The sequence below is a fragment of the Oryx dammah genome, unplaced genomic scaffold (genome assembly GCF_014754425.2).
Source record: "Oryx dammah isolate SB20612 unplaced genomic scaffold, SCBI_Odam_1.1 HiC_scaffold_29, whole genome shotgun sequence".
Lineage (NCBI taxonomy): Eukaryota > Metazoa > Chordata > Mammalia > Artiodactyla > Bovidae > Oryx > Oryx dammah.
Window position 1 is genome coordinate 76,974,382 of NW_024070213.1, and position 25,852 is coordinate 77,000,233.

The 25,852-nt window shown below is 35.4% G+C and overlaps 1 protein-coding gene across 1 annotated transcript in view; it reads left to right on the forward strand.

Moving 5' to 3' along the window:
* The first annotated feature begins 263 nt into the window (after positions 1–263).
* MUC19 (mucin 19, oligomeric) overlaps positions 264–25,852 on the forward strand; it is a 76,581-nt gene continuing 50,992 nt past the window's right edge. The window contains 8 exon segments of the mRNA XM_040233941.1: positions 264–297; positions 20,251–20,307; positions 20,310–20,367; positions 21,500–21,645; positions 21,763–21,937; positions 22,077–22,249; positions 22,338–22,520; positions 23,497–23,613. Of these exon segments, the coding sequence (XP_040089875.1) occupies positions 264–297; positions 20,251–20,307; positions 20,310–20,367; positions 21,500–21,645; positions 21,763–21,937; positions 22,077–22,249; positions 22,338–22,520; positions 23,497–23,613 (943 nt within the window).

The window sequence follows — 25,852 nt, forward strand, 5'->3', positions numbered from 1 at the left end:
ATGTTTTTCATTTTCTTAGTAAATTTGGAAGTAAGGTGATTGATGATAGGGAGGTTGGGAAGGAGACATTGGCTTTTGGGAAAGAGAAAAAATATGAAGTAGAAGAGCATAAAAGCAAAGAGACTACAAAATATAATTGACTGACTGTCTTAAGGATCCACTTGGGGTAGTGAGTTTAAGAAAGATAGGATAGCATGACCATGTATTTTTACCCTGTGATGATTATCTGCTTAGTATAGATAGGGAAAAGTTTAATTTAAGCCATGGTTGTATTTTTGCCCAGCAAGTATAGAGAAGGTAGGTCAAGAGAACTGGGGATTCATTCCAGGGAATACTGATAAAGGTTGATCATAGACTTCAAGCCAAGGAAGAAAGTACATTAATTGTTGAGGGAAGTGAAAGTGAATGAAATATTCTTCTGGTTGTCGTTCAGTTGCTCAGTCATATCTGACTCTTTGTGAACCAATGGACTGCAGCAAGCCAGGCTTCCCTGTCCTTCACTATGTTCCCAAGTGTGCTCAAAATCATGTTCACTGAGTTAATGATGCCATCCAACCATCTCATCCTCTGTTGACCCCTTCTTCTCATGCCCTCTTGTCTTTCCCAGCAGCAGGGTGTTTTACCGTGTGTCGACTGCTCACATCAGGAGGTCCAAGTATTGGAGCTTCAGCTTCAGCATCAGTCCTTCCAATGAATATTCAGGACTGATTTCCTTTAAGACTGACTGATTTGATCTCTTTGCATTCCAAGGGACTCTCAAGAGACTTCTCCAACATCACAGTTCAAAAGCATCAATTCATTGGTGCTCAGCCTTTTTATGATCCAACTCACATCCATACATGACTACTGGAAATACCATAGCTTTGACTATATGGTCCTTTGTTGGCAAAGTAATATCTCTGCTTTTTAATACACTGTCTAGGATTGCCATATCTTTTCTTCCAAGGAGCAAGTGTCTTCTAATTTCATGGCTGCTGTCACCATCTGCAGTGATTTTGGAGCCCAAGAAAATAAAGTCTGTCACTATTTCCTTTGTTTCCCCATCTATTTGGCATGAAATGATGAAACTGGATGCCCATGATCTTAGTTTTCTGAATGTTGAGTTTCAAACCAGCTTTTCACTCTCCTCTTTCACCTTCATCAAGAGACTCTTTAGTCCCTCTTTGCCTTCTGCCATTAGGGTGGGGTCATCTGCATATCTGAGGTTGCTGATATTTCTCCCAGTCATCTTTATTTCAGTTTGTGAGTCATCCAACTCAGCATTTTGCATGATTTATTCTGCATATAAGTTAAATAGCATGGTGACTATATACAGCCCTGATGTACTCCTTTCCCAGTTTTGAACCAGTCTATGTTCCATTTCTCATCCTTACTGTTGTTTCTTGACTTGCATACAGGTTTCTCAGGAGGCAGGTAACGTGGTCTTCCCAGCTCTTTAACAATTTTCCACAGCTTGTTGTGATCCATAAGGTCAAAGACTCTAGCACAGTCTATGAAGCAGAAGTTAGATGTTTTTCTGAAATTCCATTGCTTTTTCTATGATGCAGCAGATGTTGGCAATTTGATCTCTGATTCCTCTGCTTTTTATAAATCCAGCTTGTACATCTGGAAATTCTTGGTTCACATACTGTTGAAGCCTAGCTTGAAGGATTTTGATCATTGCCTTGATACCATGTGAAATGAGCGCAATTGTGCAATAGTTTGAACACTCCTTAGCATTGTCCTTCTTTGGGACTGAAATAAAAACTGACCTTTCCCAATCCTGTGTCCACTGCTGAGTTTTGCAAATTTGCTGACATATTGAGTATAGCACTTTAACAGCATCATCTTTTATGATTTGAAATAGTCTGCTCGAATTCCATTACCTCCACTAGCTTTGTTCATAGTAATGCTTCCTAAGGCCCACTTGACTTCACAGTCAAAGATATCTTGATCTAGGTGAGTGACCACACTGTCGTGGTTATTCTATCCAAGTCATTAAGACCTTTTTGTTTACTTCTTCTTAATTTCTTCTGCTTCTGTTAGATCCTTGCTGTTTGTGTTCTTTATTGTGTCCAACTTTGCATGAAATATTCCCTTGGTATCTCTAATTTTCTTGAAAATATCTCTAGTGTTTCCCATTCTATTGCTTTCCTCTATTTCTTTGCATTGTTCACTTAAGAAAGCTTTCTTATCTCTCCTTGCTATTCTTTGGAACTCTGCATTCAGTTGGGTATCTTTCACTTTCTCCTTTTGCCTTTCACTTCTCTTTTCTCAGCTATTTTAAAATCTCCTTAAACAACCATTTTGCCTTCTTGCACTGCTTTTTTGGGGGGATGGTTTTGGTCACTGCCTCCTGTTCAATGTTATAAGCCTCTGTCCATATTCCTTTGGGCACTCTGTCTAGCAGATCTAATTGCTTTAATCTATTTGTCACATTCACTGTGTAATCATAAGGGATTTTATTTAGGCCATCCTGAATGGATCAAATGGATCTTAGATCAAAATGATCTAAGAATTTAGCAAGATCTTCAGGAGCAGGGAGTCCAGGAGCACAACAGGAGACTTGGATTAATGTGTAGATCACAACAAACTTTGGAAAAATCTTCAAGACATGGGAATACCGGACCACCTTACCTGCATCCTGAGAAATCTGTATGCAGTTCAAGAAGCAACAGTTAGAACTGGACATGGAACAACAGATTGTTTCCAAATGGGGAAAGGAGTACGTCAAAGTTGTATATTGTCCCCTTGTTTATTTAACTTATATGCAGAGTACACCATACAAAATGCCAGTCTGGATGAAGCACAAGCTGGAATCAAGATTGCTGGGAGAAATATCGAAAGCTTCAGTTATGCAGATGACACCACCCTTATGGCAGAAAGCAGAGAAGAACTAAAGAGCCTCGTGATAAAAGTGAAAGAGGAGACTGTAAAAGCTGGCTTAAAACTCAACATTCCAAAAATGAAGATGATGTCATCCAGTCCCATCGCTTCATGGCAATAGATGGGGAAACAATGGAAACAGTGAGAGACTTTATTTCTGAGGGCTCTAAAATCACTGCAGATGGTGACTGCAGCCATGAAATTAAAAGATGATTGCTCCTTGGAAGAAAAGCATGACCAACCTAGGAAGAATATTAAAAAGCAGAGACATTACTTGGTTGACAAATGTCCATCTAGTCAAAGTTATGGTTTTTCCAGTAGTCATGTATGGATGTGAAATTTGGACTATAAAGAAAGCTGGGCACCAAAGAATTGATGCTTTGAACTGTGGTGTTGGAGAAAGCTCTTGATAGTCCCTTGGATTGCAAGGAGATCCAACCAGTCAATCCTAAAGGAAATCAGTCCTGACTATTCATTGGAAGGACTGATGCTGAAGCTGAAGCTCCAATACTTTGGCCACTTGATGTGAAGAATTGACTTATTGGAAGAGACCCTGATGCAGGAAAAGACTGAAGGCAGGAGAAGAAGGGGACAACAGAGGATTAGATGGTTGGATGGCATCACTGACTGGATGGATGTGAGTTTGAGCAAGATCCAAGAGTTGGTAATGGACAGGGAAGCCTGGCCTGCTGCAGTCCAGGGGGTCGTGAAGTGTCAGATACAATGAGTGACTGAACTGAGTGGCCTAGTGGTTTTTCCCACTTTCTTCAATTTAAGTCTGAATTTTGCAATAAGAGCTCATGATCTGAACCAGAGTCCCCTCACAGTCTTGTTTTTGCTAAGTGTATAGAGCTTTTCTATCTTCTGCTGCAAAGAATGTAATCAATCTGATTTCAGTATTGCCCTGGTGATGTCCGTGTGTAGATTTGTCTCTTGAGACGTTGGATGACTGTGTTTTCTATGACCAATGCATTCTCTTGGCAAAACTTTGTTAGCCTTTGCCCTGCCTCATTTCGTACTCTAAGGCCAAACTTGCCTGTTATTCCAGGTATCTCTAATCTTCCACATTTTGTACTCCAATCCCCTATTATGAAAGGGACTTCCCCCCCCCCCTTTTTTAGAGTTAATTCTAAAAGATTTTGTAGATCTTCATAAAACAGTTCCACTCCAACTTCTTTGGCATTTGTGGTTGGGGCATAAACTTGGATTACTGTTATATTGAACAGTTTGCCTTGGAAACAAACTGAGATCATTCTGTTGTTTTTAAGATTGCACACAAGTACAGCATTTTAACTGTGAGGGCTACTCCATTTCTTCTAAGAAATTCTTGACTGCAGAAGTAGATATAGTGGTCATCTGAATTAAATTCACACTTTCTAGTCCATTGTATTTCACTTATTCCTAAAATGTTGATGTTCACTCTTGCCATGAAATGAATGCAAGGTAAATAGGCTCAATGGATTATAGTTCTGAGTGGGAATCAGTGGATTGTTATAATCAGACTACTAGAAGTAGTGATCTGGAAACACGGAGGACACTGAAATTTTGAAATTGCATTTGCCTTTGTTCTTAATGCATTTCCCACTTGGAATCTTTCTCTGATTCTGCATGTGCAAGCCTTTTTCCAGCCCTTAGACTATGAAACCATGAAAATTTCCCTGATTTTCTCAAGGTGAAAAGAATCTCTGTCTTTCTTGGAACTTTGATAGTGTTGTGTGCTAAGCTCTACTTACAGAAAATTTCTCTTTCATGTACTCTTATTTCCCTCAAAAGCCTCTAAGTTACTTTATGTTTCATTCAGGTCTCTTACATGCTTAAGCTCACAGTCAAGCACATGAAAGAATAATTATGTCACAATGATAATGTGGAGGGAGGGAATTTCCACATGGAAGTGTATGATTAAAGAAAAGAGCATCACAAATGGCAGTATTTAATGGTGGCAATGTTCTCTCTGAATTGTACTTTTGTTTTCTATGTTGGAGAAAAATTCTGACCATACAGTCTTTACTTGTGAGTTATTGAAAGGATCAGAGCTGGGTTTTAAAAAAATTATGGTTGGTGAAGTGGTCCTCTGTTACCTCCCTCTCTGTTTGTGGCATGAAAGCCTTCTCCCCATGGTTTCTGTGTTCCTCTCTCTGGGTCTGTGTTCTACAGGTAAAAATCTGGTACTTTCACTGATGTCAGATTAAAAAATTCCTGGCCTTCAATAAATATGTTACCATGAATAAGAAAGTGAATTTTAAGTATATAAATCTGCAGAATTCTGCCCCCTTTTAAAATGATCTAAGAATTCAGCAAGATCTCCAGGAGCAGGGAGCCCAGGAGCACAAGCACTCAGTATGTTATGAGGAGGCCCTCAAAAGAGGCAGGCGTCACTTTTTCTTTGAAATTAGTGGAGACATGAGTAAATAAAGGGGAAGGAAAGGAAGGTTTTTATACCTTTTCCCTTTCTTGGGATTCTTCTGCTTTTCTGAAGAGAATAAACTGAAGACTGTTTTCCCTTTGAAGGTTTTCTTTGGTAGTGATTGGGATCAGATGAGAAGCAGATCAAAGCCATGAAAAGCATCAAAGCATCATCAAAGCCATGGGGTCAGTCCTTCTGTTTTTCAGATCCAATCGACCAGTATCAGGCATTCAACCCTCTCTACCTGCTCAGCCCAGACTGACTCTTCTCTTCCTAAATCCTAATTTGAGCTTGATTTTTCTATCCCAGAACATCTACATATATAATTCATGGCTGGCATTTTGTATTCAAGTTTTGGCCATAAACATTTTTTCTGATGTTCTTGCTTTCATACATCTACTTACTTATATGCCTGATTATAAATTTCATGGTAAAATGTGTATTATTGGAGAATCATGTATCCTTGTGAGTAATAATTACTATAACCATGGTGCACTTAAATATGTCAGTATGTCCATATGTATACCCTATGTGATAGACACATATTTCTCTAAGGAAATACCTGTTAATATATCAATAAGAAAAGAGTTCTTTGTCTCCAGGTAAGTTAATGTTTAAAATACATTTTGTTAATGGAGAGACAATGACAATATTTAATCATAATATTTGAGTTTCTTGAGGTATTAAGACTTTTGCAATGATTAATAGAGTACAGATAAATGAACATCATTGGCATATTTGGTTTTTAATCCTGGGACTTTTAGTTCCTGCCTTAGCTGTTTACCTAGGGCGGCAAGAAGGCATGGTCTGCGTTTGGCGTGAGCTGGACTTAATTCAAGATAGAAGATTTCACAGAAATAAGACACTAAACTGACTTGAGATGGATTTCATCTCTGGTGTGCTATTTATCTTTGCCCTGTCAGCACTAAGCTTACCACACCTGGCCAATGATGAAAGACAGTGGTATGAGCGAGTATAAAAGCTCCAGATAGAAGGAACACTGTGGATCTGATTCTCCACGATGACTATTTTCTGTTTCTAGGTCCCAATCACCACCATGAAGTTCATATTTTTGTGTTTGGTTGTGGCACTTTGCATCTTTTGCAAAAGTAAGTGACTAATTTAAAGAATCCTTCCATGTTTGATAGATCCATGCATATATTTGTTGAAATGTTTCATGTTCTATAGTTCAAATATTTTTCTTCTGGGAAATCTTTCCTGCACCATGAGTAGGAAAATAAGTAAGAAAATTAGATTTTGATTTTGTTATGTATTGTTTCAGCTTTAACAAGCCTGACTTAAGGGAATACCTTTATCTGTTATCCATATGCTTAGAGATATTAGTGAACAGGTTTTTGATGACTCTGTTTTGAACTTGCATCTACCTCAAAACTAAAGACCAACACCAATAATTTCAGTTTTCACAAATCATAAAAGTATCACCAGTTAAAAGACTAGCTCATCATCAAAGAAAATTTTTATAAGAGGAATGTTTCTTAAACTAACACTTTCATGGATATTTTAGAAAATCAATTAATTTCTAGAGTTTATTGAAAGATAAGACTGCTAATCTTTTTTTAAAAAATGAGCAAAACAAAATAAAAATATTCAGAAACAAATGCATTTCTCACTCTTTAGTTTATTTTTGAAAAGTGTAGGAAAACTGTAACATCTAAAGATAAGGAGAAAAGTGCAAAAGAGAGGAGATTAGTTATATATTGAAATTTTAAATCTATTTTATAAATTTAGGAGTAGGACACATTTTACTTTTCTGTGAGAAATTATGATGAAGAAGACTACAATTATTTACTATGATTAAGAAAAAACATTCTTATTCTTAATCTGGCTACTTGGGAAACTGATAGATAGAACATTAAAAAATGTTATTTCAAGTAATGGAGACTTTCATAATCTAACATAGCATTTTGCTATAATCTTTGTTTCTATTTTATATAAATATAAATATTCTTTGACTATGTTTGCATAAATGTATTTCTTGTATCTTAAGTAATAGATCATGAAACATTATTTTCATTTTCAAAACATAAATGATATATCACAACAAAATGTGTTTGTATTTGCTAAAGTATATTAAATTCACCAGAGTATTTCTAAAGTAAATTCCTAGATCTCTATGATAGTTCTGGTAAATGATTACAAATATTTCAAGAGGATTTCCATAGGCTGGTTATCAATTGACAAAATTCAGGAATTTTTTAAGTTCACAGTGAGAAGTAAGGAGTATACCTGGAAAAGAAATTCCATGTGCCTTAGTGAAAATGAATTTTTATTGCTCTTAGTCAATGAGCTTTAGGATCCAAACAGATTCCCTTCATTTTCAATAGGTTACAGGATGGTCAGGAATTAATGACAGCAATTTGGAGAAAGCAGATATTTAGAAGACATCCACAGAATCAGGCAGAAGAAATATTTGTATTGTTAAATCAACCGTAAATATATAGATGCGAAGAGCTGACTCGTTAGAAAAGACCCTAATACTGGGAAAGATTGAAGGCAGGAGGAGAAGGGGACAACAGAGAATAAGATGGTTGGATGGTGTCACTGACTCAATGGACATGAGTTTGAGCAAGCTCTGGGAGATGATGAAGGAGAGAGAAGTCTGGTATGCTGCAGTCCATGGGGTTGCAAAGAGTGGGACACACCTGAGTGAATGAACAACAAAAAATATATATATAAATAGTTCCCTGGCTAAGTGGGAAAAAATCTTCAGTAGATTTGGCATGAAGTAGATAATCAATTCTTATTCCCAGACTATTTTGTCCTTTTGAGTAAAATCTGTACAACTGATTCTCTTCTTCCCCTTTTTGGTCTAATTCATTGTTTATTGATACATTAACCAGGAAATGTTTAGGGAAAATTGAGTGAAATATAGATCAGAAAATAAACTTCATGTTAGCAGCTGTAAAACATTTAGCTAGTATGAAAAGGTATAAAGTATTGGTTAATATTAATGTGTGAATTTAATTTATTTGGCTACATATGTTCCCAAGAATGTGCTACAATGAATCTTTTAAGTATATTGATAGGTAAATATACTACATATATCTATATAGATGAGATTTGTTAAATAAAAAAGATCCAAAATAATAAATTAATATTGAAATAACAGTGATTAGATATGAAAAGCAGATTGATTATATTGAATTTAAAAGAAGAATGGAAATGATAGAATTATTCTGATTCCTTTAAAATATATGCTATATAGAAGTATAAAATGATCTAACTGTTGTCACCTTTTTTTTTTTCATTTTTTTACAGATGGGGAAGCCCTATTTTATCGGCTAAACTCAGGTCAGTATCTTTCATAAACTGATCTTCACTTTTAGATAACAAGGTGTATTCTGAGCCCACTTTTGGAACACAGGAAAAATTTTCCAGCTATATTAAGATATAATTGACCTAAGTTTAAGGTATACAATGTGATGGATGATTTGGTGTGCATATATTTTTAAAATGATTACCACAATAAAGTTGACACCTCTATTGCTTTACACAGTTATTTTGTATGTGTATCTGTGTGTGATGTGAAAATTTAAGATCTATTCTCTTAGCACCTTTAAAGTACATGATGCAAAATGGTTAACTGTAGTTGTGATGCTATACATTGAATCCCCAGAACTTATTTATCTCATAATTAGAAGTTTGTACTTTTCATCAAGATCTTCCCATTTCTCCCATTCTCAATCTACTGGAAATCACCATTCTACTCTTTTTCTATGAGTTGGATACATTTAGATTCCACATAAAAAGGAAATTGTATAATATTTGTCTTTTTCTGACTTATTTCAGTTAACGTAATTGTTACAGAGTTCAAGCTCATACTGCTTACTTCATGACAGGCTAATGAATCAAGAAATGAGTCGTTGGGGCAAGGAATAGCAACTTTATTCAGAAAGCTAGCAAACTGAGAAGCTAGACTCATGCCCCAAAGAACCATCTTGAACCATCTTGCCTGAATTAGAATTCAGGCTTCTTTTATACTAAAAGTATGTGTGTAGAGGGAGGTGGGGGTAGTAAATCAAATTATTTCCTGGTTCCTATTAGCCTCTGGAGGGATTCTTCCTGCAGTCATTCATAGCTGGTCCTGGTCAGAATGTTTCCTGTGAGCTAAGCAAAAGTATTTTAGTTTAATGCTCATTACCTGGGAGGCATAGCTCCCAGAGATAGATCATTATTTGTAATTTAAACTTACAAATCATTAACTTAGATACAAAAGATTCTTTTCTATGACATAATGCCTTTAAGGTCCATCCATGTAACTATGAATGGTAGGATTTTCTTTTTTATGGCTGAACAGTATTCTATTGTATGTGATGTATATCACTTTCTTTAGCTGTCCATCTGTGATGGGCACTTATATTGTTTCCATGTCTTGGCTGTTGTGAATAGTTATGCACTGAATATGGGAGTGAAGAGATGTCTCTGAGATGGTGATTTTATTTCCTTTGGATCCATAATCAAGTGAAATTAATAGGTCATATGGTAGTGATATTTTTAATTTTTTGAGGAACCTCCATGCTGTTTTTTATAATAGCTGTACCAATTTACATTCTCATCAACATGGAATACAGAAAATTGATATATTTAATTTTCATACATACTTGATTTTGTTATTGAATTATCAGGACTCCTCACTGTTTATCTCACAAGTGTAAGGTACTCAAGGGTGGGATTTTGATCTATGGGTGCAATGACACTCAGTATATATGTTTTGAATGAATAAAATAATTAAGGATCATTGATAAATATATGTTCTATATAAAAAAGTTTCCTATGTGAGGGTAACCAAATTCTCTGAAAGGTAAACTTATTGAAATGAACCACAGATAGCCTATCTTCATACCCAAGAAGAAATGGAACTTCTGAACACAGATTAACCTTATTTTAAGGACATAAAAATGAATGCAAATTATATTAAATACCATGGAATGTTGCCTTGGGATTTACTGATATGTGCATGGCAGTTGGACTCTACTCTGGAGATAATTTCTGAGTTTCTATGTTTGTTCTTAATTTGCCTTTCTTTCTCCTGACTTATGTTGAATATCTAGTTTTATGTTTTTATAGGATCATTACATCTGCTTTTAACACTCAGTTTTAGTTACTACTTACTACCTTCAGTTTCCTGTGATGAGAGCACCTTTGATCCCAGCTCATTATCCTTGTATATGTTGTAATAGTATATATTCTGTGTGAGACCCCAGAATTTTTTTTCGAGAAGGGAAAAGTTCATGCATGGTTTTCTGACATCTTTATTTGTTGCAAGAGGATTTGGGGATGACTCTTAATTGCAACCTACATTTCAGATAGAATTTTCCTGATATTAAACCTATATGGGGAATGTTATTGTATAATTTTTCTTTAGAGACAAATAGTCCCCAAACCTATCTGTAAATCATTTTTTCTTATCTTTTGGCTAAATGTGTGTGTGTGTGTAACTATGTACAATTTAGTTTTGGCAACAATTTATCAAAACACATAGGAAGCCCTTTATCCTTTAACTGGCTTTATTTGCTGTTTGTTTTAGTTCATGCCCTTGGCTCAGTAGTAAAGAGTGTGAAAGTCGCTCTGTCATGTCTGACTCGTTGCGACCCCAAGGACTATACAGTCCATGGAATTCTCCAGGCCAAAGTACTGGAGTGGGTCGCTGTTCCTTTCTCCAGGGGATCTTCCCAACCCAGGGATGGAACCCCGGTCTCCCACTTTGCAGGAGGCTTCTTTACCAGCCGAACCACCAGGGAGGCCCTGCCTGATAATGCAGGAGATGCAGGTTTGGGTGGGGAGATCCCCTAGAGGAGGGAGGGTGTGGCAGCTGCTCCCAGTTTTCTTGCCTGGAGAATCGCAATGGACAGAGAAGCCTGGAGGGCTACAATCCATGGGGTTGCAAAGAGTCAGGCACAACTGAGCAACTAAGCACAGCACACAGACTTACTATGGCTTGACAAGCTTGCTATTTATTTAAAGTTCATCTTGATTCATAATAATAGCAGTGCTGGAAATATCTGTAAGTTGTATATATTTGAATTTCAGTATACAGCTGTAAAATATAGAAATTGTACTCATTTGATTCACATTAATTAATTTTAGTTTATACATTTTTCTGTTACATGAAAAACTTTAAACTAAAACATCTACATTTAGCCAATAGAATAATAATTAATGCTTTGAAACAGCCTTTCAGTCATCTAAGAATTATGTTTTGCTGTGTCCTAATTCATGCATCTAGACTGACTCTATTAGCTGGTTGGAGGACTGGTTTAGCCATTTCCTTTGTGGAGCTGGTCTAGAGGGGTATTAAGATATTATGGTCAGTGAATAATTACTATATTCATGCCTGAGTACTGACTCAGTTAGCAGATGTGGGAATGTCTCACAGGATAAGCATTGGCTGCGATCAAGATTCACTTTCTATTAGCAAATCTATCAAAAAAGCTACTAATGACAGCAATTCTCTCTTTTTCTTCAGATGACAAAAAAGCTGAAAGAAAATCAGGTAAATTACTTTGTTTTCTTTTCTTATGCTATTTGTGCTAAATAACAATAGAGCAGAACTGCTTTTATTTGGAGACAGGACATGTCTTCCATGGAAAAATCGTTACAACACTTGAAATATTTCTTATTAATACAAGCAAACATACCATAGTGTGTTCTAGCATAATCTGGGCCAACCGTTTTAATACCTAGTCAGTACTGATGAAGGTAGTAACCTTTGAAATAGAAAACTGCTCTGGTTACTAGATTTATAAAAATCTCTTAAACCTATGAGATAAATGTGAATGTAGATTAAGGTATACATACCACATATAAGATGTGATACATACAACAAACATACTGGCCATTACTACTAGTGACCAGTAGCATTATATTTCTGAACAAGTTTTACATAATAAAATATGAGAAGGATAAAATAGTAGAAACAATATGGCACACTGGCTAAGATACAAGGATGTTCATTTCAATAACAGAATGAATAAATTCAGAAGAAACATTTGTCTAACAAAATGAAGGATCTAATATATCTGTGGGGTTAAACTCAGGAGAGAGATGATGAATATAGTGAACACTTACCATGAATTAAATATGTGAAATATAATGAGAGGAAATGGCAATCCACTCCAGTATTCTTGCCTGGGAAAATCCCATGGACAGAGGAGCTTGGTGCACTACCGCCTATGGGGTTGCAGGGTCAGATGCAACTGAGTGACTGAGCGTGTATACACACATTATAAAGCAGATATTTTTCATCCTCACCTATTATATGTGTGCCCAGGGCCCTGTTGTCCCAATCTCTCTACCAGAATCTTCATATGCATCTCTCTCAAGATTATTCGAGGCATGGTATGATCTACAATGGAGGAGGGAAGATGGAACTGGCTCTGGGTTAGCATATACCCTTGACCCTGTGTCTGTAGTCTTTGACCTCTAAGAAGGACCATGGCTCAAGGAAGGCCAGAGTAAAACGTGTGGCTTACAATAGGAACCCCCTCTCTAAGAGAGATATTGACAAAGGGCATTTTGATTGCAAGTCTGGGAGCCCAGATGGGTCTGACTCAAAAGTTCATAAATTTCCCACTGTACTGAATATGGCCTTATTTCTTTCTGCTTTGCCATCAAACTAAGATATTTAGATTTCAAGATGCAGTTATAAAGTACATGGAAGTGAAGAAAGACAATGAGAGAGAGAAGACAAAAGAGAAAGGGAGAAGTGTATATAGTGAAGTGGGGCAGGTTTAGGGCAAGTTGAGAAAAAGACACTGTATATGGAGAAGAGTTGTAAAAGTGATAGTATTTTGAGGGTTACTTAATAATATAATAATATACATTGGCTGCAATTTAAGCACTCTTGAATTCATCTTAAACCAAACACTATTAAGTGATTATTATAATTTCATTATGTCTTAATGTTAAGGATCTCTTCCTCCAACTAAATAGACTAAATCATTGCTATTCTCAAAAATTTAATATTTTATTTCTGGATATCGTTTGCTATAGAAAAATATATTTGCTAGAAACATGCAAAATGGTTAAGTCCAAAAATTGGAGTTGGGGAAATGTTATTAAAAACAAAATCTTTCTGCCACCCCAGAAAAGCTCTTCACAAAAGCAGAAGAGAAAGAAAGCAGTTTTATTATTGAATAAGGATTGAACCTGAGTGTGATACATATCACAGACAATCACTTGGAGTGATTGCAAGAACAGAAATAAATATTTCTCTTTTATACAGCCAGGAGGATAAAACCCACTACATACGTGTCCTTAAGATGAACAATAACTTGTCCTCAAATAAGAGCAATTGACATCACCAATTGTCATACAAGATTTGTCCTAAGTTTGCTTGGTAGTTAGGGTAGCCACCTGTGTTTACTAGTTGCCTTTATAAGAAAAAATACTTTATTGTATCTTTAAAATCATAAAGGAGGGAAGTTTGCACTTGGGGTCAGACACCAGCTGAAGTTATGTTCATATCATCCAGGACATAGGGGAGCTCTCTCCCTTGATGATAACATTTCAAAAAGATAGTCAACCAATCCCTTAAGGAAACATTACTGAGTTGCTTACATAACCTTTAAAAAGATTAACAAACATGTTAAAGAGGTAGAGAAAAGAAGGGAGTTTAAGTTTTCTAAAGTAAATGATCTAAAAAAGAGGGGAGTCTCTCTTCCCTTATTGTCAACAGAGAGAATTAAGTTTCTTACTATTATTTGTATTTGCTCTTACATAGTCTTTAAGTTCTGCTTACAAATCATGCATTTTATTGTTTAGTCAGTGACCAAAATTCATGTCTTCCATGAATTTACAAGAATACTATATTTATTTTATTTATTAAGGCATTACTAATTCTAAAGTTCTTAAATTTTATTATATAGATAAAAAAACCAGAAATGGTATAGAAAGCACAGTATATTAATACCTCAATAATACATTATATTATACAGTATATATTACCTTAACAAAAGGCCTTTGTTGATGAATGTATTTATTAAATAAATATTAACTGAGTGTCCTCTATGATTCAAGCACATTTCAAGACATCTGGAATACCTCAGTGAATAAAATAGGCAAAAAATCTTAAGTTTATACAACTTAAATCTAGAAGGAAACAGTTCATAAGCAATAAGCATTATATGTAGTAAACATGGTATAATCAAGGTGATAAAATCTATGGAATAAGTTAGAGTATGATAATTAGTAATGTAATGATAATTAGGAGGATTAAAATGGGGGATGCAACTTTACATTGTCAGAGTATGTCTCATTGAAATGACATTTAAACTAGCTCTTGAAGGAGTCAAGCAAATGTTAATTTATGAGTAAATGTTTTCATCTTTATTCTTTGCAGAAATACAGAAAAGAGAATCAGGTATGTTATTTTAATTTTACCAGCTGTTACTAAACCAAGGACAGTGTGGATTCAACATGGTAGAGTATTTAGATGGGAGAAGGTTGACCACTGGAACTCAAAGCTTAGTCCTAGAGAAGGAAGCATATGGGGAGGTTTCTGCCCTGTCCATGAGAGGAAGAATTTCTAGTACATGTCAATTAAATCTTTACAACTCTATTCATCTATTTCTTGAAGTCTTACCACTATGACAAAAAGATATGGACATGGTGATTAAATTAATAAGGCATATATGTCATTCCCAGTACCACCAGAATAAAGGTGCTTACACAAAATAATATATGGCTTTTCATAGTATTGCAATCCAATCACATTTATTGTTCCAGCAATACTGTTTTCATATAAAAATTTCTGTTCTTCACAGTAAGTCCCTTTTTGCACAGTAGTTCATCCTTTGGTGACTTAAATAGAAGAAGGAAATCTCTTGTTGGTTCACTCCTTAACATTGGATTTAGCACTCAAGGAGCTGCTGCAGACAGGTCAGAGAACTTTGGGAGATTAATAGTTTAGAGTCAAAAGACTTTCCAGCATGTACTGTTGGAGAAAAATACTGACCTAGAAGTACTTTTTCCCAGTTAGGATAATCTGATAATCTTTGTTTTATTTGTAGCATATGGCCTTAAAGACACTAATTCCAGTGCCAACGAGAGTAATAAATTCTGTTTTAAGAGAATCTTGGCAAAGTTTATATTAAATTAAATTCTTCCTGATGATTTTTATTTTCTTAAACTATCTTTCTTACTATTATCGTGATGATCAATCATTTTTGTAATTGTAAACTAATAATTTAAAATGCTTCCTGGACCCATTTTTAGTGCAGTCTCATGTTGTTTGGGCTTCCCCGATGGCTTAGTGGTGAGCAATCTGCCTGCAACGCATAAGACACAGGAGTTTCTCGTTCCATTCCTGGGTCGGGAATATCCCCTGGAGGAGGAAATGACAACCCACTCCAGTATTCTTGCTTGGAAAATTCCACAGACTGAGAAGCCTGGTGGGTTACAGTCCATGGGGTTGCAAAGAGTTGGACACGACTGAACGGCGTGTGTGTGCGCGTGCGCACACACACACACACACTCATGTTTCTGTCTGCAACCACAATCCACTTTCAATACCAAGATTCCTCTTGAAATTACATAATCAATTTGCCAAGTAATAATGTTATAAAGTAGGGTTTTTAGGCAGTTTGTGGCCTTCAATTTTGGTTCGATCAGAAACAAATTTAAATTTCTTTAAGTTAGGCATGTCTTTTCAGATTCAATACACTTCTTCCTTTTGGCTGATTCAAACTTTTACTTTACTTCCCTGGTCCCTGAAGTTTCTATAGTTTGTATCTCTGCAAAAGCCATGAAGAAGGAGATCCAGTGAAGAAAATAACTTCAATATTTTGTATTAAAATTTAATATTTGAGTCCAGGTGGTGATAACTAACGGAGAAGGCAATGGCACTCCACCCCAGTACTCTTGCCTGGAAAATCCATGGATGGAGGAGCCTGGTAGGCTGCAGTCCATGGGGTCGCGAAGAGTCGGACAGGACTGAGCGAATTCACTTTCACTTTTCTCTTTCATGCATTGGAGAAGGAAATGGCAACCCACTCCAGCATTCTTGCCTGTAGAATCCCAGGGACGGCGGAGCCTGGTAGGCTGCCATTTATGGGGTCACACAGAGTTGGACAGAACTGAAGTGACTTAGCAGTAGCAAGTGATAACTAAAAAGGGAGTGGCAGTTTTAGGTGTAGGGCTGTGGTTGAAATATCCAAAGGAAAGACACAAACATTTTCTGTCTGTCCAGTCATCTGTTTGGAGATTGACAAACTCAATATGACTAATAAGTCAACACAGAAATTTGCTGTTGTTTATAACACTGAGGTGTGAATTGTTTGCTCATGTTCTATAGAGCACATTGAAACTTATCTTAAATGAACTCTGAACCCAGTGCATCCCACTTTTCTTATGGAATTCTCTCAAACCTCATGGTAAATTGGTTGCCATGCCCATCTCTGATTATACGGTGTGTAATTATATATGAAAAGATATGTGGAGGGGAAGGGATGATACATTCAAAACAATAATGAAGACCTAGTTCAAGCAATGAGTGTAGATTAATTTCTTTTACAATATGAATGAATGTAACTTTTCTCTGATAATGATTATTTTTGTATGGTAAAGAAAACCAGCTCAGCATATAGTCTTGCCAACAGTGTCTCTGGTGGTACAGAATTTGGTGACATTGCATCAAATAAAAATAGAATTTATTGGGGTGCATCTGGTTAAAATGGATTTTTTGTGAATTCAGTAAATGGATTAGCTGGCCCCAATTTTGCTGCAAGTGAAACAGAAATCTAGCTTGTTTCTTAGTTTCTTCTTTGACAGAAAAAGCAATCAATTAGCAAAGCAGGAATTGATAGTTATTTTTGACCAATTCTGATTTAGTGTTAGAGGAATTCATGGGAGAGATTTTTATTTATTTTCTGCTTTGTCTGTTTTTTTTTTTAATATAAATGTATTTTCTTTTAATTGGAGGCTAATTACTTTACAATATTGTATTGGTTCTGCCATACATCAACATGAATCCACCATGGGTGTACATGTGTTCCCCATCCTGAACCCCCTTCCCACCTGTCTCCCCATCCCATCTTTCTGGGTCATCCCAGTGTACCAGCCCCAAGCACCCTGTTTCATGCATCAAAACTGGACTGGCAATTCATTTCATATATGATATTATACATGTTTCAATGCCATTCTCCCAAATCATCCTACCCTCTCCCTCTACCAGAGTCCAAAAGACTGTTATATACATCTGTGTCTCTTTTGCTGTCTCACATACAGGGTTATTGTTACCATCTTTCTAAATTCCATATATATGTGTTAGTATACTGTATTGGTGTTTTTCTTTCTGGCTTACTTCACTCTGTATAATAGGCCCAGTTTCATCCACCTCCTTAGAACTGATTCAATGCATTCTTTTTAATGGCTGAGTAATTCTTCATTGTGTATATGTACCACAGCTTTCTTATCCATTCATCTGCTGATGGACATCTAGGTTGCTTCCATATCCTGGCTATTGTAAACAGTGCTGCGATGAACATTGGGGTACATGTGTCTCTTTCAATTCTGGTTTCCTCAGGTGTGTATGCCCAGAAGTGGGATTGCTGGGTCATATGGCAGTTCTATTTCCAGTTTTTTAAGGACTTTCCACACTGTTCTCCATAGTGGCTGTACTAGTTTGTATTCTCACCAATAGTGTAAGAGGGTTCCCTTTTCTCCACATCCTCTCCAGCATTTATTGCTTGTAGACTTTTGGATTGCAGCCATTCTGACTGACGTGAAATGGTACCTCATTGTGGTTTTGATTTGCATTTCTCTGATAATGAGTGATGTTGAGCATCTTTTCATGTGTTTGTTAGCCATCTATATGTCTTCTTTGGAGAAATGTCTATTTGTTCTTTGGCCCATTTTTTGATTGGGTCTTTTGTTTTTCTGGAATTGAGCTGCAGGAGCTGCTTGTATATTTTTGAGATTAATTCTTTGTCAGTTGCTTTGCTTGCTATTATTTTCTCCCATTCCGAAGGCTGTCTTTTCACCTTGCTTATAGTTTCCTTTGTTGTGCAAAAGCTAGGTCCCATTTGTTTATTTTTTGCTTTTATTTCCAATATTCTGGGAGGTGGATCATAGAGGATCCTGCTGTGATTTATGCCAGAGAGTGTTTTGCCTATGTTTTCCTCTAGGAGTTTTATACTTTCTGGTCTTACATTTAGACCTTTCATCCATTTTGAGTTTATTTTTGTGTATGATGTTAGAAAGTGTTCTAGTTTCATTCTTTTACAAGTGGTTGACCAGTTTTCCCAGCACCACTTGTTAAAGAGATTGTCTTTTCTCCATTGTATATTCTTGCCTCCTTTGTCAAAGATAAGGTGTCCATATGTGTGTGGATTTATCTCTGAGCTTTCTATTTTGTTCCATTGATCTATATTCCTGTCTTTGTGCCAGTACCATACTGTCTTGAAGACTCTAGCTTTGTAGTATAGTCTGAGGTCAGGTAGGTTGATTCCTCCAGTTCCATTCTTCTTTTTCAAGATTGCTTTGGCTTTTCAAGGTTTTTTGTATTTCCATACAAATTGTGGAATTATTTGCTGCAGTTCTCTGAAAAATACCATTGGTAGCTTGATAGGGATTGCATTGAATCTACAGATTGCTTTGGGTAATATACTCATTTTCACTATATTGATTCTTCTGATCCATGAACATGGTATATTTCTCCATCTATTTGTATCCACTTTGATTTCTTTCACCAGTGTTTTATAGTTTTATATATATAGGTCTTTTGTTTCTTTAGGTAGATATATTCCTAAGTATTTTATTATTTTCCTTGCAATGGTGAATGGAATTGTTTCCTTAATTTGTCTATTTTCTCATTATTAGTGTATAGGAATGCAAGGGATTTCTGTGTGTTGATTTTATATCCTGCAACTTTACTATATTCATTGATTAGCTCTAGTAATTTTCTGGTGGAGTCTTTAGGGTTTTCTATGTAGAGGATCATGTCATCTGCAAACAGTAAGAGTTTTACTTCTTCTTTTCCAATTTGGATTCCTTTTATTTTTTATTTTTTTTTTCTGCTCTTATTGCTGTGGCCAAAACTTCCAAAACTATGTTGAATAGTAGTGGTGAGAGTGTGCACCCTTGTCTTGTCCCTGACTTTAGGGGAAATGATTTCAATTTTTCACCATTGAGGATAATATTTGCTGTGGGTTTGTCATATATAGCTTTTATTATATTGAGGTATGTTCCTTCTATTCCTGCTTTCTGGAGGGTTTTTATCATAAATGAATGTTGAATTTTGTCAAAGGCCTTCTCTGTATCCATTGAGATAATCATATGGCTTTTGTTCTTCTATTTGTTAATGTGGTGTATTACATTGATTGATTTGTGGATATTGAAGAATCTTTGCATCCCTGGGATAAAGCCCACTTGGTCATGATGTATGACCTTTTTAATGTGTTGTTGGATTCTCATTGCTAGAATTTTGTTAAGGATTTTTGCATCTATGTTCATCAGTGATATTGGCTTGTAGTTTTCCTTTTTTGTAGGATCTTTGTCAGGTTTTGGTATTAGGGTGATGGTGGCCTCATAGAATGAGTTTGGAAGTTTCCCTTCCTCTGCAATTTTCTGGAAGAGTTTGAGTAGGATAGGTGTTAGTTCTTCTCTACATTTTTGGTAGAATTCAGCTGTGAAGCTGTCTGGACCTGGGCTTTTGTTTGCTGGAAGATTTCTGATTACAGTTTCAATTCCTGTGCTTAGGTTTTTAAACTACGTTTGATTCTTAAAGGATCTGTGCTTTCATCAACAGAAATAAATTTAAACATTTTAGTGAAGAGGCAAGTGGAATGAATGCTTTTATGAAGGGTCTTGGACTTGGAATGAAGAAATCCAGTTTCTATATTTCCTATGAACCTTTTGTGGACTTTGGGAAAGCCACTTAAACTCTCTTGTTTCCAAGTTTTGTCATAAGAAATGAAAACTTTTTGGTCTCACGTTTCTGTATGATTTTTTGAATTTTTAAGTTCTATTACTCATATTTGAATTGATCGTCCTGAAAGGAATGTCAGAATGTTTGAAACTGTCAATGTGTATATCTATGGTCAAGAATTAGAAGGTGATAAGCAAAATAAAAGTGTTAAATTTTGTTACAGTAATTTTTATTTCAAAATGGTTTTTATATTGTTTTATATTATATTTTGAATAATCAGAAGTTGTAGATAAATATCAATTTATATTTGGAAATTAAAGTCATTGACATAACTGAGGTTCATTAAAGTACAGCAATTATAGGTATTTTTTGTGTCAGAGCAATTTATCTTAAAAGATGTGAAAACTGATGGAAATAGAATGAATAGTAAGAAGTTTGTTCATAAATTCATGGGCTTTAGCTCTCTCTTTAATAACTTATGAATTCTGATTCAGACTCATTAAGAAAAAACATAAATGATTTACATCCTTTGTTTATTTCTTCTGGTAACAGTTTAAGTTTCCATTTAGTTTTCCATTTGCCTTTTGATTTTGGACTTGATGGTAAAAAAGAGGGTTAAATTGGATTTAATCTTGATGATTCTGGTTCATGTGGAGTTGGTGTCAGTGGTCTTAAAAAAAATAGGGAGCAATGGAAAATCAAATTCTGGTGATATAAATACTACTATTTAGGTTTTGTATATAAAAAGTATTGATTCATAAGTTGCATTTAAATATTCCCTGGTGACAGTTTCTTTTTTTAACTTCAGCAGACAGCACTAGCATAGGAAGAGGGGCTAAATTTAGTAGCCATGCCTCTGGAAATTTAGCATTTGGTTTGGGGACATCTGGTCAAAAGAAATTGGAAATCAGTAGAGCTGACTGGAGTGAAATTAGCAGTAAGGGATCTGCTTGGGGTAAATCCATAGATTTTGGATGCTTGTGACTTAGGTATTCCAACTGAGACTCATTCCAGAAAAAAATTTTAAATTGGTTAAATTAATTAACTGGTTAAAATACTTTTGAATACCTATGTCGGTGATAACTCTGGAAATTTGGATTCCAGGTTAGGTCAACAGGGTTTTGGAATCAATGAATTTGGAGGGGGTAGTTTGAGTGGCAGTACGTCTGTTGGGGCTGGATTTAAAAGCTTTGGATCTGTTGTCATTAACTGAGGTATTCCAATATAGACTCATTCTGGAAAATTTCAGGTTAATTAAATTAAGTAGTGGAAACACTTTTCTTTAAGTAACATTTCACAACAACCTAATTAACAAAGATTAAATTTTCATAACATTTTGATTTTTTTCATCTGTTGGAACAGAGTCTTTTGATTGGGAAGTTGGAGCTGGAAGAGGCAATGCTGCATTTGGTTTTGGAGAATCTGGTTCGAGTTCATTTGGTGACAGCAGCTTTAGTAGCAAAACAGTTGAAGGAGATCAAGTGGCTAGGTCTGGAAGATCCATTTCCAGTGATCTAGGTATTGATACATCATTATTGTGCATGCAAGTTTCTGAATCACAGAATGTTTTCAGTATGCTCTGTGACAATCATTTTGTATTCTACAGGTGACACCAGTTTGAGAAGTGGTGATACCTTTGTTGGTGATAGCTCTGGAAATTTGGAGCCTGGTTTAGGGTCTTCTGGTCAACAGGGATTGAAAATCAATGAACTTGAAAGGGATAGCTTGAGTGGCACTGCATCTGTTGGGGCTGGCTTTAAAGATCTTGGATCTCATGTTAGCTTAGGTATTCCAATCAAGACTCATTCTGGAAAATTTTAAGTTAATTAAATTAAGTGGTGGAAACACTTTTATTTAAATAATATCTTACAACAAATTAATTATTAAAGATTAAATTTTAATAACATCTTGATTTGTTTTTTCATCAGTTGAAACAGGGTCTTTTGGTTGGGAAGTTGGAGCTGGAAGGGTCAATGCTGCACTTGGTTTTGGAGCTTCCGGTTCAAGTTCATTTGGTGACAGTGACTTTAGTAGCAAAACAGTTGAAGGAAATCGAGTGGTTAGATCTGAAGGATCCATTTCCAGTGATCTAGGTATTGATATCTCATTTTTGCACGTATAAATTTCTGAATCATAAAATATTCTCAATAAACTCTGTGACAACCATTTTATATTCTGCAGGTGGCACCAGTTTGAGAAGTGTTAGTACCTATGTTGGTGATAGCTCTGAAAATTTGGAATCCAATTTAGGGTCTTCTGGTCAACGGGGATTGGAAATCAATGAACTTGGAGGGGATGGCTTGAGTGGCAGTGCATCTGTTGTGGACGAACTTAAAGGCTTTGGCTCTGATGCCAGTAGTTCAGGTATCCTCTCAGTCTTCTTCCTGAGAAATCCAGTTGAGTTCCAAATATTTATTATTTTGTTTAATAATATTTTGATTTTTCTGCTAGCTCAAAAGCATGAATCTTTTTATTTTGGACTTGAAGTAAAAAGTTTTGGGAAAAAAGTTTCTGAATCATAACATTTATTAAATATATTTTGGTGACAAAGTTTTGATATTCTGGTAGGAGTACTAGTGTAAGAAATGGGGATGAACAAGTAGTGATAATTTTGGAAATTTTGGATTGATGCCTGACCTTTTGGTCAGAAGGAATTTGGAGGCAGTGGATTGATAGAATGGGGTGGCAATGTCCATTGGGCCTGGATCCATGAATCTCAGGACCAATGCCCCTGACTCGGGCATTTTCCTAACCTGGATTCTTTCAGTAAAATTGAAATGCATTTCAAATTTTCCTTATTTTTTAAAATAACATTTTAATTTTTCCACTAGAGGGAAAGATTTCTAGCTTTAGAAGTTGAGAAAAGGAGAGCTGAACTCAATTTGGTTTTGGAGATTCTGGTTCAGATTGATTTGGTGACAGTGATCATAGTGGTATAGACTGCTAGAAATGGAGTAGGTGGCTCTTTGGACTCTAGTTCTAGTGCTATAGGTTTTGATGGTTAATGTCTTTGCATGGAATAATTCTAAATCATGATATGCTTTGAAATAATTCTTTTGACATCATTTTGTATTTGGAAAGAATCCAAGAAATGAGGCTGAATATTTTAGTGGCATTTCTGAATATTCAGGATTCTGTTTGAAGTCATCTGACCACTAGGGATTTAGAGTCAGTAAATTGGTAGGAATGGAAAGAGTAGTGGTAGATCTGCTGGGGCTGAATACTTGAGTCCTAGATCTGAAGTCAGTGGCTCAGATATCTTAACCTGGATTCTACTCCCAAGAAATCCAAATTAATTGCTTCCTTCTTTATTTCTTTAATCACATTGATTTTCCATTAGGAGGAAACGTTTGGTCGTCTAATTCTGGAAGTGGTGAAGGAAACAAGGGTGAAGCTGGACTTGGTGTTGGTACCTCTGGATCAAACATATCTGATGAAACTGGCATTAGTGGTACAGGTACCTGTGATGCTGGAAAAGATGTTATTGGATCTGGTTCCCCTGACTTGAGAATTGAGGTTTATTTCTGTTAATTAAAAAGGCAGGATTCTAACATAAATTATAAATAAAATAGTGAAATTTTAACTTTTCTTAATAAAATATAAAAAGCAACGCAAAGTACTAAAATGACAAAATATCTTTAGATGATATCAGATGAAAGTAATTTAATATGTTGGTGTAGAATGTGGAATGTGTACAATGTTGGTGTAGTTTTGTGGTTGTGAATATATTGGTGTGGGATAGTTTTTGTTGCCTTTATGTGAAATTGATTTGGAGTTGCATAAGTGGAAGAGTGGCAGTTGATTTGTTGGGCTTGAACTTTGTATTTTTCATCTGGCCTTGATGGCTTAAGTATTTTTTAACAGGTCCATTCCTGAGAAGAATAAATAAGATCCATCCTTTTTGAAAATCTCATAAAATTTATTATTTCCACTTAATGGAAGCATGAGATTAAATAGTATTAAAATTTGTGTTGCACATTGTTAAAGTAACACTTAATATGCTATGGGAACTATTTTGATGAAGTTAGCAATGAGTAACTGAAAAATACAATTCATACTTAGAACTCAAATTTAGGATTAATACCTTTTTTAAAAATGAAATATAATTAGCAAAAAATATAGTGTGGTGTAGTAATGGTTGGTCTCAGTTAAAGCCAACTATTAATGAGTTTGGTCATACAGAAATAATAATTTTATTTTGGGTTGTTCTTAAGCTTTGGACACACATTTTGGGGTCAAAACTTCAGTGAAACTCAGATATTTGAACTTTTTCATAATTTATTATTTTGCTTAAGTACAGTTGATACAAATGATTAAAGAGACACTGAAATTCTGAACCCCAGACCTGCTGCCATTAGCCTAAGTATTCAAATTTATTAGGTTTTGTTCCTGAGAAATGTACTAACAGGTAATTATCTCTTATCTTTCTATTGTGGAGTGGTTGCCCATTTGAGATTTTTCTGCTATTTGGATGTCAGTTTTCAGCTGCTTTCAATTTTCCAAATTAGGTGATAGACTTTTATTAATTAATAGTCTCCCCAGTAGCATATCTAATGCTACTAAATCTAGTGCGCTTGAAATGGCAGGTTCTGGATCTCTTGACATTAGACATCTTGAGATTGAACATCTCAGTTCATCTAGATTAGTAATTTTAATAATTCCAGTTTCTATGAATGCTGAATCTTTTATGCACTTGACATGTTGAAATGGTACCTAGATTTCCCAAGTGTGAGAGAATTCACAGTGAGAGTACGTTTGGTTGAAACTGGAAAAACAGACTTAGAACTCTGTCTATCCAACCCTTTTCTCTTTCCTTGAACAAGCTTTAAGCAACTGATCTGAAAACAATTAATTTGGTATCAGTTCATTTAGTAGTGAGGCTTATAATTTTGTTACTCCAGTAGGTTGTTGAGTTGATAAAAATTTTTTTCTTATATAGCATCATGTGGCTCTAAGTCTCCTATCATCACCATTGATGAATTTATATCTTTGATATATATATCAGATTTTAAAATATACTTTTCATATTTTACCAGATAAAATTACAAGCAGAAATGGCCTAATCATTTTGTATTAATTAGGTATCACAAGTTCATCTGACTACAGTACATCTGGATCACTCAGCACTCCAGGTAGTTTGATTTTTAATGTTCAGTTTTTAAAGTGTATTTATAAGATGTTCTCTTGATTATTGATTTGCTGGAACTTGATATTATTATATGTTTCTCATGCAATATTGAAATTCTTAGTGCTTATTCTCTTTGAATACCACAATTTAGATGACCAATTGGATATTTGAAACAAATTTTGAATAAGAAACATTCAATTGTATCTTAACAGATCCTGAATAAAACAACACAACCTCCCATTTATCATTTTAGATATAGTATTTAAAGGTTGATTTTAAAAATAAATACAGAATTTAATCTGTTTTTGCCTAACTTGGGTTAGACAGCCTGTAATAAAGAGAAGTGGCCTCAAGATATACATTAAGTGGTATTGTGAAAAATATTTTAAAATTCTATCAAAGTATTCACTTTTTAAAATTGTTGCTATATTATGTTGCTTGCTTTTAGACCTTGCTCTAAGATTTCATGTGTTTACTTGGTCACATATAGTCAGTGCATTGGAAATAAAGGATTATGGGAAACCAAGTTTCAAGGTTATGAATTTTTCCCTTTGATCAGGATAATTGA